We start from the raw sequence: 17009 nt of genomic DNA, 5'->3' as shown, positions 1-17009 counted from the left end.
CTCTAAATAAAAATGAGAAAATATATAAATCAAGATTAAAAAAACTATAATGGTTTTTGTCTTAGCAGATCAATTACAACATAATCATATACTCACAGCTTCCAGAATCTTTCTTTTTCGTACATCTGCAGGTTGTGCAGCACTTCGAACCATTGACGCTGTTTGTTTTTCATTAAGTTTTTTTGCTAAAGCCTGACCTTTAGCAATCGTACATAACTAAAAGGAAAAAACACAATTCTTTTTTAAATAACAAAAGAAACATGAAAATCAAGTTTTTATATCTAATTAAAGTAAATATAAAAGCATGATTTCATATATATTTGTTTAAGGTAAACTGAAAAGTTTAAAAGTTTTATTTAAATTCTGAATTGGAAAACCCACCAAGGAAACAGTAATATTTATGGTCATGATGAGCCTGACATACAATTAGCAGATTTAATCTTCTCTAAATGTTGGTCACATAATGCGCAATTAATAAGTAACAAATATTTTTGCAAGATTTTTGAACATTTTGTTACATATGAGGATAAGTCAATTACTATCCACAATTTACTTATATTTTTGTTTATATTGGTAGTACTGTCGTGTTGCGTAGATGACGCATGCATGGTTTAATTGCTGTTATGTCTGTACAGGTTTGATGCTGCCTGCCGTTAACCATGGCTGCTCTGCTTTCTATTTGCAGAGCAATGTTCAGTGATCCGTTTTTTGGGTCGGAAGGTGTATCAGGGGCCAAAATTCATCTAAAACTTTTGGTACAGTATGGGAACAGTGTGTTGCCACAACGAATGGATTGAAAAATTAAAAAATGGTCGCACAAGTGTTACGACAAAGGAGCCAGACACGATCGTTTACCACCACAAATGAGGAAAACATTGAATGTACATGTGACATGGTTTTCTTTGACAGACAAGTAACTATTGATGAAGCGGCACATCGTTTGCAAATTAGTCACGGTTCTGTCTACGAAATCATCCACAACAGAATTGGGTTTCATAAAGTCTGTGCAAGATGAGTCCCAAAAAACAACTCGAACAGTTGCATAAACAAACACGCTTGGACATCTGCCAAAAAGATTTGGATCGCTATGGTAACGAATGGGACATCTTCTTAGACAGAATCGTCACTGGTGACAAAACATGGATCCATCATTACAAGCCCCATAAAGGGAAACCCAGCATAAAGTTTGGCACTCACATTTGTTCCTCCATTTCTGGATATTCTATGCTGGACGAAACCTCTAGAGGACATGCCATATTGATGACACTACACATGTACTGAATGTCGTACAGAATTGCTGCTGGGGAAGCGTGAAGACAACACAACCCGTGCTGCCACAAGACGATATATCCCTTTCAGTTCACGAAAATGACAAAAGTCTAACTTATTTTTTTTGTCGACCTATATCAATTTTTTTGGGATTAACATGAAGGTATAGGTGCACAACTTACAGAGTTGATGTTTATTCATCTGAACTTCTGTGACTTACTTTGCTATAATGGGACCAATTTTTTTGTAATGTTAATTAATTTTTTTTTTATAATGCCAATTTGGAAAAAATATAATAAATAACACCAATCTTTTGTACGTAAATATTTGTTTTTCTCTTATATATTTTAATTATCTGATGCTTGTTTACCTATTCTAAATGTTATTATTTTAAATTTTAAACACTTTTAAATTAGAACTCTTAACATTTACAAATAAACTGGCTTCACAATTGGAAAAACAGTCAAACATAAAAATGAATATTTATTTGCTTGCATCCTTACATATTTACAATACTAAATTTGATACTTCTTATGCTACCTAAGTAAACATCATCACACAGCTACATGCAAACTATCACCTGATATCTGGCATTATAGTATTATCCATGACCAAACAGAACAGAACTTGACAAAACAGAACGGCAAAAGAGCAGAACATATATTTAAATTGGTCTAATTTCAATTGATTAAAGAAAATACAGTATTTATTTTTTGAATAATTGAAGGGAATAATTGGAATAATACTCGTATAATATAATTAAATTTCCTAGTGAAATTTATTTAGAATTCCTGACACAAAACGTGCATTTAAATAAAGTAAAGAACATATAAGTAATATCAGATTATCTATTTATTATTAAAGTAAAGTAATTTATTTATTAATTTTGTATTTAATCATTCATATTTATCGCATAATGGCAGAATAGGGGAGAACAAATACCCATTATTTTTATTTTGACATTTTAGTTAATTTCTGTATAAATACTAAATTAATGGTCTGAGGTCATAAAATATCATCAGTAGTATCATTTCACTGAATCTGATAAAAGTAATTCTATAAAAAACAATATTTCTATTAACTATATAATTTAAGTTTTTTTGTAATAATTCCTCACTTCTGATGATTATTTTTAGATTGTTTTTTTATTATAACGCAAAGATCTAACTTAAAATATAAAAAATCTGAAGATGTGGCGAACCAAATCTGCAGTCATTAAATAACAAATAAATAAATGTGGGTGTTAATTATGCATAATTGTTAATAGAATACGACAGTATAAAAATTGTAAATAAATAATCTTCTTTGGCCAGACTTATTGCTGAAAATATTCAATACTGCTACATCTTTATTCAAATATTTATTAATCACTTTGTTCATTACCAACCTATTTTAATAAATGTGGGTTTTAATTATGCAGAATTGTTGATAGAATACGATGGTATAAAAATTGTGAAAATGCCACAAGTAGATTTCCTTTGGCTAAACTTAATATGCTGACAATTGTCTATGTTATGAAGACGAAATGAAAATTTAAAAATTAAAATTGAGAATCTGTAATGTGATCACAGGTAGTTTTTTTTCATTTCTTGGAAAAGCATATTTAAATTCGTATAATGGCTTAGTGTAATTATTAATCCATAATCTTTCTTATAGGATTTTAAGAAAGGTACCTGCTATATTTTATTGTATTATTTTTTCAAAAACCGATCAAATATTTAAAAAACTCTTTTAGTGCTTGATAGTATTTAAATTTTGTAATTTTACTTACGGTTAAGTTTTTTCAACCTATAACATTCTATGACAATTCTTTTGATGACTAGGTAAAAGTGTTTAAATTTATAACATAGTGTTTTTTTTTTATTTATAAGCAAACAGAGTCTATTGGTATTTATACTAAAACCGAAGTGTTTTATCCCATTACTTAAACAGTAGGTATGATTAAAGAATAAAATTAATAATAAACATTTTGTTTCTTCCCCTATTCTGCGATTATGACAAAAAATAAATGACTAAATACAAAATAATTAAATATTTAGGGAATTCTAAATAAATTTTATTAGAAAATTTAATAATAAGTATATTATATAAGTATTTCTCTAATTATTCCCTTCAATGGTCAAAAAATAAATACTGTATTTCTTTAATCAATTGAAATTAGACCTAAGTAAATATGATATGTTCTGTTTTGTCATAGAACCGTATTCTCATATTAGATACACAGATACAGACTATAACCATCTAACAATTCATCTATTTTTCCTGTAGTTATGTTGCAATCAGGCAAACATCCTGTATGTACCATATACAAAAGCCTACATTCTGAAATGTTATATGACTGATATAAATAAAAATATTAAAGTGGTTGGCGCAAGAGAGTGTAACATTAATCTTTTCATCCAGTTTACAATTACAAAACCAAATATTTATACGCTTCTTAGGAGCTGAATTGTTATTAAATATGAGATGTGTAAAAAATATTGAACTTGCATAATAAAACTTTTATCAATTTATTTACCACTTTACATAGCTATGTCCCCTTCAAAATAGTCCCTATTATTGGTGATGTTTCGCTTTCAATCTTTCTTCTGTTTTTTAAACATTTCTTGGAAACTTAACTTTCTTGGATGGCATGCAGCTGTTGTATCATGTTTTCCTCAGTCTCATTTTATAGTTTCAAAACAACATCCTTTCAAGATTGTTCAATTTAGACAAAAGAGATCTACAGAGTAAAGTGGTGAGGCATGGCACAATTACCTAGTTTTAATTATTAGTTTTGCCGGATGATGGATAAGAAGTGGAGCTTGTATATTTTCATTGTGTAACATACTTGCACAACTATGATTTTCGCTCAGTTCAGGCTTCTTTTAGGGTACAGCATACCTCAAATGATGCCATAAAACTTCCATGTAAAACTCCTTGTTTAGTGCCTGACCACAAGAAACAAATTCAAAATGGGACAAGCCTTTCAATTCACATTTGATGGGCTCATGTGAACTATTTTTTTGGGTCAGGACGACTCTTTCCCCACCATTAAGATGATTACATTTCAATTTCCATATCACAGCCATAAATCCAACTCTCATTGCTATAATGTTTATCAAAAGGTTTTATTGGCATCAGCATGATGAAGAAGGTTTTTACTGATGTTATTGTGATTTTATCTGATCCTTGATCAGCAAATGCAACAAGAATTTTGCAAATGCAAAAGTTTTTCAGTTAAAACTGCATTACCTGATGCTACGCTAACCTCAGTAATGTCTATCACGGTTACGGGGCTAGCTTCAGGAACTGTATCAATGTTATCGTTTGTTGACATAGAAGGTCATCTAAGGTCCGAGGACGTTCATTTGTTACAAATGGTTCATCATTTATTTAATTATTCATTTATTTTTTATTTTATTATTAATTATTTGTTACAAATAGTTCCCTGAATAATTGCTGAAAATTTTAACTTTCTTAAATAAACATTTTTCGGAATTTAAGCAAAATTTAATCCCCAACAATTGTCTTTAAGACCTTTCATTTTCACTTAATTAAAAAACCAACAGTAGTATACAAGTTTTCTCAAACTGTTGTTAGCTCTAAATGAACAATGGGAAAGATGCAATAAAGACCACTGTTCCTGAAAGTTGTCGATTGCTACATTTCAATTGTTGAAAAACTCTCTATGTATCAGTTGGGATCTATTACAGAAGCTTGATTTTTTTTTAATACACCATCATATTGCTATTTTATTTATGTTAAATGTATACGAGGTGTAGCTATTAAATAACAAGACTAATGCTGCTACAGAAGAATTGCGCATGCACCAAATTCATAAGACCGACAATTGTTTAGTATAAAGCCTTCTCTTACGATTGTTGCCACTCCAGTTTCTGTAGACATATTAGTCTGGTCATGGTCTTTGTTTGGATAACATAAGTGTTTTATTAGAGCAAATAAGTGTCGTAAAATGTCATATAAAACTTTGTCTCCCTTCCAACTCAAAAATGGATAGAAATATTGAAAAAATTGGTTCTTATCCGATCTGACCGTCTGTTAACTATTCTTGTCTTTATTCAACGTCCTTGCTCAGCTCCGTGAAAAAAATAAGAAAAAACTATCCGAATTGCGGAAGAACAAGTCTTCACCAGGACAACGCACCAGCTTACACTGCATTGTCTGTCAAGATCTTTCTAGCCAAGTATAACATACCAGTGTTAGATCCTCCACCTTATTCGCTTCACCTGACACCATGTGACTTTAATCTGTTCCCCAAGGTCAAGTCTACATTAAAAGGAGCATTTCAAATTGTTGAAGCTGTGAAAGAAAAATAGGCACGTGTCATGAAAGAGTTCACAGAAGCCTTCCAGCACTGTTTCAAACAACAGAAAATACACACTAAACGTTTTAGGGATAGAGAAGAGGGTGTAGATTGAAGGAGATAATAACTAAACATGAATAAATTTAAAATAAAATATTTTATTACACCATTAGTCTCATTATTTAATAGCCACATCTCGCATAGAATAATGACCTCTGGATTCAATACTATAAGAAGTTATTCATTTCCAATGATAAAAATTAAATTTTTAAATAATCTAGTCTTTATACTTCATTATATATTATACTTTATACATCCAAAATGGTAAATAAATAAAAATAAAAAAACTGAACATTTGTGTTTTAAGAAATATTATATTTTTTAATTATTTCCTCCTCTTTATTACCTCTAATTTCAACAGAGATTTTAAAAAACTGATAGTGTCATTTTAAGTCCTTTTATCAAATGCTCACTGCGTAAGAAATAAGGTCTGTAAGATGTAAAAAATACCATCTGGTGGTATACATTCAATTAATTTCAAATTTTTGCTTTATCTAATCTCAAAGATTAAAGATCGTGTGCATGCATGCGTGCATGTGCACACACACATATGTGTGTGTGTGTGTGTGTGGATCTTTTCAAAATTAATTTTTCTACATTTCTAATTGAAAAAAATATATACCTTAATTAAACACTTAACAAAGTTTTCTTCCATTAAACCCAAAAACGCGTTATTTTTTATCCCCAATTTTTGTGTTTTACATCAGATATCTTTAAAACTAATATGGAACAAATATGTTTCTTTGTGATGGTCTGACATGTAAACAAGGCATATTTGGATATCTAAGTCTGAAGTTTTTATACTGATGAAGATACTGTCCGACACTAATATTCTTAGTTCTTTGAGCATCTCCGACTTTTTCAACCAAATCAAATCTAAGATAGAAAAAGTAAACAAGTAAAAATAAAAATTAATAAATCATCATATTAATAACCATAACCATTTTAAGAAATCCCCTCCAAAGAAAATCTAAGAGGAGACAGTCTTATTAAAAATATCAACACTTAACTGGTGTTTGAGGCAAAATGTGACCCTTTACTCTGATAGATAGTGTCATTTGCTGTATATACAGGGGTGATTGATATTTACAGTCATTTAAAACTTTATTCTACAGTCACTTTCCAAATCGGTTAGCTATTGGAAGATATATTTCACTGTACGTTAAAATATTATTTAATGTATATTGTTGGTGATTACTTTTAATAACTAGATTTTTCATGGATTAGCAGAAAGGCAGACTGCAAAATGGAAGAATTTGTGCTTAATAAGAACACTTCAAATTTGTTGAAATTAAATTAATAAAGAAACTAGATCTAACATTTATCTTAATCAGATACAGACAAATAAAGATAATCTGTACTGCTTGTTAGTCGTTTGTTAAGATAGTAAATTTACAACTACCTGAAGGCAAAATATAGTTTTACCGGTATTTGAAATAAAATTGTTACGCTTAATCTGTGAATAATCATTTTTTCAATAGCTAATTTTAATCAATTAATTAATTAGGATTTAAGTAGGCTATAGTTTACCACACTTATTTAATATTTATTGGAGCGGTAAGGAAACAGAAAGTAGTAACTTAAGGGATTAATTTTTTACAATATCTTGAAGGACAATAGTCATAAAAAGATTCTAAAAATTATTTGCAGAGGATGGTTTAATTTACTAAGTTTAATTGTACAGAAACGTACTTTGAAAATAAAAAAGTTAATAAAAAATTATGGCTGTCAGAAAATAGCATCTAAAGAAACAAAGAAAAACTAAAAAAAACAGTAAAATTTAATCACCCTGTCGAGCAAGTCTCTAGATTTAGGTTAAACAGGTAGAAATGTTACTTTTCACTGCAGCCATGAATTCAAAATAAGCTTTTTACCTTGTAATCTATGTGTGGCTTAAGAATATCTATGTGCAAAAATAAGTGCAAAGGGATTGATCACGGAATAAAATTTTATAAAGACTATACCTACGTTAATGTATAGAACTGAAAGTCAAGACCTGAGTTTAAAAGGAGATTTCAACCAGCAGAGAAATACCTTATGAATCCTTAAGGACTGTACTTTGTAGGACCAATTTTGGAATACTTTCATTAAAGATCTACAACTTCATTTAAAATATTGCAGATATTCATCAATACTTATTAAATATGTATATTATTTATATTCAATTATTAAAGTAAACTGATCCTGATTTACATACAACATTATTAGACATCTTTATCATTAGGCAAAAGAAAGGAAAGGTATACAACAACAAGGCATTAACAGACATTAATTAGAAAGAAAATAAAAAAGTGACAGCAAAACAAAGGTCAGTACAGATGAAGAATTTATTACTACAGTAAACAAAAAAAAACAAAGATAATTCCCTCTGATTGATACTACTACCCAACACTCTATTAACTTTGTAAGTTCTTTTAGAATCAGGTTGGTTTGGTATTTCATACTCCACTTTCAGACCACCAATATACTTTTGTAAACTCTCCTTTTGCCAATTATCTAACTCTTTATCAAATACTCTATCACCAATAGTTGCATTTTGATCCCTAATTACTTTTATTAGATTTTCTGGTTTCGGAAAACCTTTGTGGGCGACTGAAAAAAAAAGAAGTTGTTTGTTACTGCATGCCGATGCTAACAATGCTTAGTAAACATGAATGAGTCTGTAAATAAATATTACTGAATAATATTTACCTGTTCCTGCAGCAGCAATGAATATAAGTCCTTCAATGTGTTACAAGGGATAAAGATCCTATGTTGTTTTGAATTTTTACAAATGTTTATGGAACTAAGTTTCCCATACAATATCAGCTCACTTAGTCATTTTTTAAATAAAACCTAGCGTATGTAAAAGTAAATATAGAAAAATATAATAAATAGGAGCCACTGATTAGAAAATAGAATGCTGTCCACAACATTCTACAAAATAGGATTTGTCTTCAGTCTAGTGAATTAGGAGAGAATTAAAAATAAATATTATTCATTATAATAATTCTTTTAACATACTGAGTTTTTTTTTACATCCTCCTTAAGTAAAAAAGGATTTCTTAAGGTAGTCTTTCATGAAAAAATGTTATAAGAAAAAATTACTTGAAACAGAAGTTCTAGAGAAATTATTTTCTTAAAACTTTTTTTTTAAATTTTTTTTTACTTTTTTTAGTTTCCTTCAAAAAGAAAGAACACCCAAAAATCAATCACTTTCCAAGATTTTTCTTTCCTTTTTAGGAAAGGAAGAAAGCTAACTAAGCTCTGAAATCCAGAGCTTAGTTAAAAAATCTATTAACATTTTTTAAAATTTTTAAATAAGGAAAAACTGTCTACTATTTTATATTTCATGAGAAAAAAGTAATTTTTTTGAAGAAAAAAATCCTTTTCCTGTACGTTACAGAAAACGTACAGGAAAAGACTTTTCCTGTACAAAACATTACATTGGTTTGCTTGGCATTTCTCCCACCACCACCCCATTCGGTCACCCTAAAGCATAAGACCGAATGTCAGTGCTAACCTAAAAGTGTGAGTGGAATAAGCGTGGTACCATAAAGCACTTGCTTGCAAGTCCCGCCACCCACTTGTCATATATCACTAAAATGGGTAGGCGTATCCCGTCAATTACTGAAACATATATGAGTATCAATAATTAATTTATCTCGTCAAAGACAGCAATTCGCTGCCACAGCGAATTCTAGGCCGCTGAATGCCAGCATATCTGTTCACCATTAAAGCACTTGGAGCCACAGCGAATTCTAGGCCGCTGAATGCCAGCATATCTGTTCACCATTAAAGCACTTGGAGCCACAGCGAATTCTAGGCTGCTGAATGCCAGCATATCTGTTCACCATTAAAGCACTTGGAGCCTTAATCTGGCTGGTAGCCAGCCATATCTCTCGATTAGCTTCCTATAGCAGCGTGGAAGGAGTCTTTTCCCTTAGGTAAACTGCTGATGTCAGTTGAACAAAGCAACCTCATCAAGGAACTCCCACACGGTCTGACAATGAACTTTCACCACTAAATCGATTAGGAGAGCTTTTCCCAGTACAGTGGTTGCCTCATAGAAGGCCTGTTTTAAAAACACCAGTGCATACAATTAACACTCTGCGCTGAGCACTCCTTAAATTTTAAATCAGTGCTAGATTTCTTTCGAACCTATGCACCCGAACAGATGCCGCATGTGAAGTCAAACTTTCAAAGACACCTAGGTAAACAATGTACAAACAACAGCCAGTAATCCTTTCGAGCAATCCTCCTAAGCTTGTGCATACAGAGATGACGTCCGCTGTAACTTGCCTAATGTGGCTGCTAAACAGCAACTTCTCATCAAACAAAACACCTAGGTACTTATGAACTCGAACTCAGCTGATTACACAGCCTTTATACTTAATACAGGGGTTACAACTGTATAATTTGTCTGCACCCTTGAGAAACATAAACTTCATTTTGGGCACAGAAGTCCTTAAATTTTGAATGTCCATCCAGCCCTCTGCAGCTAACAAAGCCAACTGCGCTCTGTCGTCTAGCTGCAGTCGAGAGTTACTACAAACTAACAGGAAACAGTCATCTGCGAAAGCCTCAACTGTGACCCCTTCCGGGAATGTCAGTCCCAAAAACCCGTCGAATACCAGGTTTCACAGCAAGGTGTTGAGAACGGATAACAAGAAAACTGCAGAGGATTGTAAACATCGCATAATAACAAAGCCTGTTGAACATATTCCTGGCTGAAATTTTTTTATATGAACTAAAACTTTATCCTTACCATCAACATTAAGAAATGGCTTCCAGCCAAGAATCGCACTTTGGTAGAAACCATACCGTAGTTCTAAACCATCTCCAAGATCAACAATTTGTTCTTGCTGAGGTGGAGTAAAAAATGAACGCCCAACAGCAACAAATCTACAAGAAAAATTTTTTTTTATTTTATATACAATAAAGCATCAAATATTTATTAGTTAATATTTCAACTGACATTATCAGGAAATAATTATCCAAAATAGATAATGTTTGTATGTAGCAATAATGCAGGTGACCTTCTGCCAAAAATACAGTCAGTTGGTTTCTCTATTTTGTCTTAATCTCAGCCAATTCCCTAGACTATAAATATGCTATAACATCTTCCTCAAAACTATAAAAATATTACAAAAATTTTTAAAAATTGATTTATACTTTTTAGTCATATTTTAATCAAATTATTATCATATATTTTGCATGAGTTTAATTAGTAGGTTAATTTTGATTTCAAAAGATAACATCATTACTGAAATTTATAATCTACATATATAAAAATGAATGTTTGTCTGTCTGTCTGTATGTCTCTTATGCCTTCCTAAACCATTCATCCGATAGCAATGAAACTTTGTGGAATGGTTGGACGCATGCCAGAGAAAGTTTCTGAATATGTTTGGACCCGCTAAGTGGCACTGGCGTCGAGATATTTAGAAAAATTGTACTTATAGTCCGATTTGCCTCATATTCACAATACGTGTTACTTACATGGAAGGAATTATTTCTGCAAAAAATGAAACCGCTAGATGGCACTGGGGTTGAGATATTTAGAAAAATTATATTAATTGACCGATTTGGTTCATATTCAGAATATGAACATTAGTTATGTAAAAAAAATATTTTTGCAAGAATTATACCCGCTAGCTGGGGCCGGTGTCTAAATATTTACGAAACAAACAAATATACAAACAGACTTTTTTTATTATATATATATATATATATATGTACAAAAGACATGTTTGTATGTGTGTTCGCTAAAGACCAAAAAACTAATGGACCGATTTACGTTCGGGCAAAAGGTAAAACAGGGACAAGGGGAAAGGTGGAAAGAGAAAAGGGAAAGGGTAAACAGGAAACTGGGAGAGGGTTGAGGGAGAAGGGTGAAAGAGAGAAGTTGGAAAGAGGAAGGAAAATAAGCAAAAGGTAAAATTTGTGAAGTTTCATAATATTCAGTTTTTTTAATTTTTTTTATCAAATTTTCAATTGTGTTCATTTAAACTCTCTCGCTCCTTTATATATATATATATACACTCTGCTAGTATATCTATAAAATATCAAACAGATTTGCAATCAAGCATTTACTACATAAAATAACAAAATAGTGAAGTTTATATTTCATTTACTTTATTATCACAAATTTCATCAATGATGTGAAATTTCACCAATATGCAATGTCAGGAAGTATGTTATATTAAGGATGCAAGATTTAAGGAGAAACATGAAAGAAAAACATTGTGAGTTAGAAAAGCAAGTAAAAATAGAAAGTTCTATCAAATACCAAACGTGAAGAAAAGTACAAATAAGTAATACCAAGCTTTTTTGAAGCTAGAAACACATCTTATTTGCTGATGTCAAAAAAGGAACTACATTAAATCCACAGCATTACTTAATTGGCTACATACTAGCATACTGCTACAGTAATGCTTACCCTTAGGTGCAACAACCTGAGTGCTGCTTATAAAGTTTAGTCAGGAAATACTCATAAATTTCTAATCGGAAACCAGCGATTTCAATTTAATCTGCTGTTGCATGGCTGCCTAGCAGGTGGATTTCTACATTAATGGTATTAAAAAAGCTACTGACAATAACAGATTAAATTTAGCTACAGTAGAAAAAAGATTTACCTATTGTATTACATAACAAATATTTTGATTAGTTTATAGCTAAATGCTCCTTACTTAATGGATGACCCTTACATGTTTTTTAACTTTTTTTCTCTCTTCAGTATTTTACATCAGCAAATGATGAGATAAAATCTACTACCTGAAAATTTTACTTTTTCTAAGTACAAATTAAATGTGTTTAGGGTTCAAGCATATTAAATTATACTTTAAAATACAAAACATTGTATAGACTGAATAAATGAGATACCGTGTTAATGAATGACTGCTACAGTTTTATCCTTAAAAAAAATATTTAAAATATTAAGATCATTTTTAAAATTCCAAAAATGTTCATATTACCAATATCTAATTTATTTCAGATAAGAAAAATGAAGATTGAATCCGATTATAAGGATTTGGTGCTGGGCATCCATTTTTAATAAAGGGTATGGTAGAATTGACTGGACGATTTAAAACTGGTGTTGAATTATATGCCAGTGAACAGCACAGTATTTGCATTGTTGGTTTATTCAGTGACCACGCTACAGCACAGTTCAAGATGTTTTGTTAACATTCTGTATCGATACTTGAGGCAGATAGGAGTGTTAGAAGAATGTTACACATAGATTTACATTTTCACCTGTTTAAAACTCATTGGTTCAAGAATTGCTGTGCCTTGAGTGAACAGAATGTAGAGGCACACATCAGTGAATGGAATTTTGTACAAAGCTCTTAGAGATTAATAATGCATAACCGTAATTATACAATTATTCAATTTAGAAGTATAAGATAAGCCCCATTTTCATCTAAGGATGTACTGATAAACAGAATTTCAAATAAATAGCAAAGAAAATCTCTATTATATCAATCTCCTTTGCATAACAAGAAAATAGCAATTCGGTGGTGCATGACAAGAAAATAACAATTTGGTGGAAGTTAACAGGTACAGGTTTATATGGAGTGAGTTTATTTTGGATTTTCAGAGGGTACCTTTTGCAAGGCAATGGAAGAGCAGTTGACTATACTATTTGAACATTATACAGCTATGCTGGATGATTTTTTTCTCTTCCTGATACTAAGACAGCACCCATGTTGACTTGTGCTCATTATAGTTAACAAGATGGTGTGATATCTCACATGTCATGACTCGTAATATAGACTGTTTGATGATCGAACAGAATACTGTCCAGAATGTGTCGCCTATCATAATGGTGAAGGCCAAAGCCTTCGTGCTTTTCTTATTTATAACCATGCAATTACTTATGAGGATACTTAAAGCATTGAAACTGACCTCATAACATAGACGAGTTAAAAGAATCTTTCACACTAATCCAACTTATCGCATCAGAAATGCTAAGAAAGGATATGGACTCTCTCAAGCAACATAAAGACTTATTTGCTTAACAGTGGAACCCATTTTAGAAAGCTATTTTTAAAAATGTTATTTAAGTCATAAAAAATGCTCAATAAACTTAGAATACACCGATCTTACAATAAATCACTTATTTTTAACATTTTTAATAATGTAGAATCTTTTATAGTTTTGACCTGCAATGTAATATCTGTTTGTAATCTTTTATTTAAGAGGTAAGTTACTAAAATCCACAACCATATTAAGCTAATTACATATTTGAGTTACAAGAACAGAGCACTGTATGCGATGTATATAAATCTTTGCCAGGTTTTTAGGAACTAAATGATAATACGTTTTTGTACTCATAATAATATTCTTTGCAATCTCATCGGTAATTCATCAAGTGGTTTTTTAAGAATAGATAAACATAAAAATGACACGCAAAGGAAATTAACAATATAAAAATAAAGCTTACAATTACAGTTACAATATGGGCAGAATAAATAAAATTTGTCTAAGTTTTTAATTTTTGGCCATTAAATGCATACACATTAACTGTTACTAGTTCTAAAATTTTCCTATGAAATCCTAAATTTTCAAATAAATGTGTGGAGATGCATTTATGCATTTGACCCCTGCTTCTAATTCAAAACCCGCACTTATTTTTAAGTGCGGGTTCCAATGCACCATTCTGCTTGCAATGTAAATTACTAACTGTAGTTTTCTCATCAGCGGTTTATTTGCAATAAACATTATGCACAAAAATAAATTATTTGTTTTACAACTACAATCATCAAATTCACTAACAAAATTAACTAAAGTTTGTTACTGGCACTGTACATTTTAACATTATGATTTCTTTTATATTTAAAAGAAACCAAATACTGGAAACTATTATTGTGATTGGAACCACATGCATCATAATATACTTCATTTCAAATCTTGAAAATCTTCGATTGTCATAATGTGCACTCTCTCCATATTTCTGAAGGGTATGCACCCTTGTTTAGATGAAAATTTTCATTCCGTATGAAGTGAAGCATTATTTTCTTAGTTTTATCAGATACCGATTTCAGAAGCACGACATACATCTAAAGCCTGACCAAAACTTAGGGTATCTTCATGTAACATTATTTAACATGTGAGTGGTTCTTTATTTCCTACATAACAAAATCTTCAATAAACAAATCACTAATATCTTTAACCATTTCTGCTTTTAATTTACAGATATGTAACAAACTGATCAATGGACTTTGCTGGAAGTTGGTAAGTAAAACATTAATGTCCAATACACTTTTCATGTATGTATATACATTACTTTTCTAATGTCTATTCTTTCAAGAATCATATTCCTCTGTACTAATATACAAAATTACATTTATTTGATCTATCTAAGTACAGAAAAATAAATGAAGTAGGATGAAGTTTACCTTATTCCATTATACATGCAAAAACGTTTTCACGAATTTCTCACATCATCAGTTGCATTACATTTTTTCAAATTATTCACATCAAATTATATATTATACATAAATATTACAAAATAATTAAAAAAAATTATTTTTTATAAAAGAATAAAATTTAGTTATAATTGAACATTATTCTTTTATATATTATATACTTGAAAAAAAATCTTTTATTTAAAATTAAACATTAAAAATGAAAAATTACATAAAGATAAATATGAACAATAAATAAAGGAATAATAAATTGTTTAAATACAAAAAAATATAGTGGTCTAGTTAGCCACTGTTACATTACTAAACAGAGTTGAAATATAGTGAATTATACATTAACAATGTCTGAAGAAGTGCTGCCATCTGTTGCAGCTTTTATAATCGTGTCATCCTCATACACTGTTTGAAGGTTGATCAAATTAAATTTACTTTTATATCATATATATATATATATATATACACACACACTTTTATATATATATGATATAAACATCTCATAGAAAGTTTTGAAAGATCTTGTGATCTTTTCTATATAAATGTGGTCACAATCATTAATTCTTTTTTATAAATTCCACTCAAAATAAACATAGTCATCCTCAACATAGTCTAACGATGCAAAGTGATTGAAAATTGAATGCTCTTCCACCCCGTAAAAGTTCATTCCCCTAGCCATCCTACATATTCCCTTCTAAAATCGCTAACCAACACCAAAACATACCCAGAGACAAGCAAAAACAAATGTTAATAAACTACTAGTGATCTAGTGATAAATGATAAGTCTAATGATAAAACTAGTTCTAATGAACTACAGTGCATCAATCAACTAAGCTTACGAAACTACTGTTTTTATCGTTATCGTACATACAATATAATTTTTTTTATTTTTGAAATTACTATTAGTGATTTGGAAGAATAACATGGAAAAATCAATTTAAATTCCCATATGAAGAATATACAAGAATATACATTTATCTAAGAATACTACAATGATAATGGCAAAGAAGCTGTTCAAGAATACTGTTGGAAACTTCCAAACTGAACTATTCAAAACAAAACAGATTTTTATAAATACTCATAGATAACTGAGAGAAAGAAGGTCATTATAGAAAATTTAAAACAGGAAAATAATAGTCATGAAAATAAGAGATGTACATCCAAGTCCTTGATTAAGTGTATAATGATTGATTAACTAATATGAAGATGATATATGATGATTAAGTATATAATGATAACTTGATGAATATGAGCATGTGGAGAACATTACTTTGATAATGTTCTCATCTTCACCGTTTACAATATCTGTAAGAATATGGGTGAATCATAGAATCAATTACTCCCAATGGAGTAGCATTAGCCATGCAAATACTCTTCACTGACAAACTAACACAACACTTACATGTAATGGTATTAATAATTCAAGAAACAATCATATATGAAATGATGGCAATCCTCATACAACTTTTGAATCAAATAGATTTAAATTTTGAATTTATTTATATGGAAAAACAGAAAGTATTAGTGTATTTACACAAATACAACAATGATGAAAACTTTGATTAAGAATCATGTTTGCTGTCCAAGAAATTAAACATCCTAATTATGCTGGAGAAGGCAGTTAGTTGCATTCATAAATTGTCACCATGAAATGTACATAACACTGGAGGTGAATATCTGGACAGTGATAAAATTACATAATTTTATCTCTGTGTAAATTGAATTAATAATTCAATAATAATAATTTTATTATTAATAAAATTAAATAATGATATAATTCTGTTATAAAATTAATAAGAGAGTAGGCCTAATTTTTTCAATTTATCACCTGTAAGGAAAGATTTTCAGAATTTTATTGTTCTTAGTTTTTCAATAAAAATGATTTTAATTAATTTTTTTAACTTTAATTATATCAATTTTCTCAGAGTTAAATTCTCTAACATTCTGACTCATTTGATTACTGGCAAATTAAC

The 17009-nt window shown here is 30.2% G+C and overlaps 1 protein-coding gene across 1 annotated transcript in view; it reads right to left on the bottom strand.

Annotated features, from left to right (window-relative positions):
* Positions 1 to 17009, bottom strand: part of LOC142330404 (protein argonaute-2-like) — a 59574-nt gene that overhangs the window by 36244 nt on the left and 6321 nt on the right. Inside the window, exons 3-6 of the mRNA XM_075375627.1 lie at positions 10383 to 10519; positions 8021 to 8227; positions 6258 to 6337; positions 97 to 216 (exon numbers count right to left, since the gene is read on the bottom strand). Coding sequence (XP_075231742.1) covers positions 97 to 216; positions 6258 to 6337; positions 8021 to 8227; positions 10383 to 10519 — 544 coding nt within the window. The remainder of the gene's footprint in view (positions 1 to 96; positions 217 to 6257; positions 6338 to 8020; positions 8228 to 10382; positions 10520 to 17009) is intronic.

The sequence above is a fragment of the Lycorma delicatula genome, chromosome 9, assembly GCF_047948215.1.
Source record: "Lycorma delicatula isolate Av1 chromosome 9, ASM4794821v1, whole genome shotgun sequence".
NCBI classification, from domain to species: Eukaryota; Metazoa; Arthropoda; class Insecta; order Hemiptera; family Fulgoridae; genus Lycorma; species Lycorma delicatula.
The sequence above is the reverse complement of the archived record's forward strand: the minus strand, read 5'-3'. Positions and strand labels throughout refer to the sequence as shown.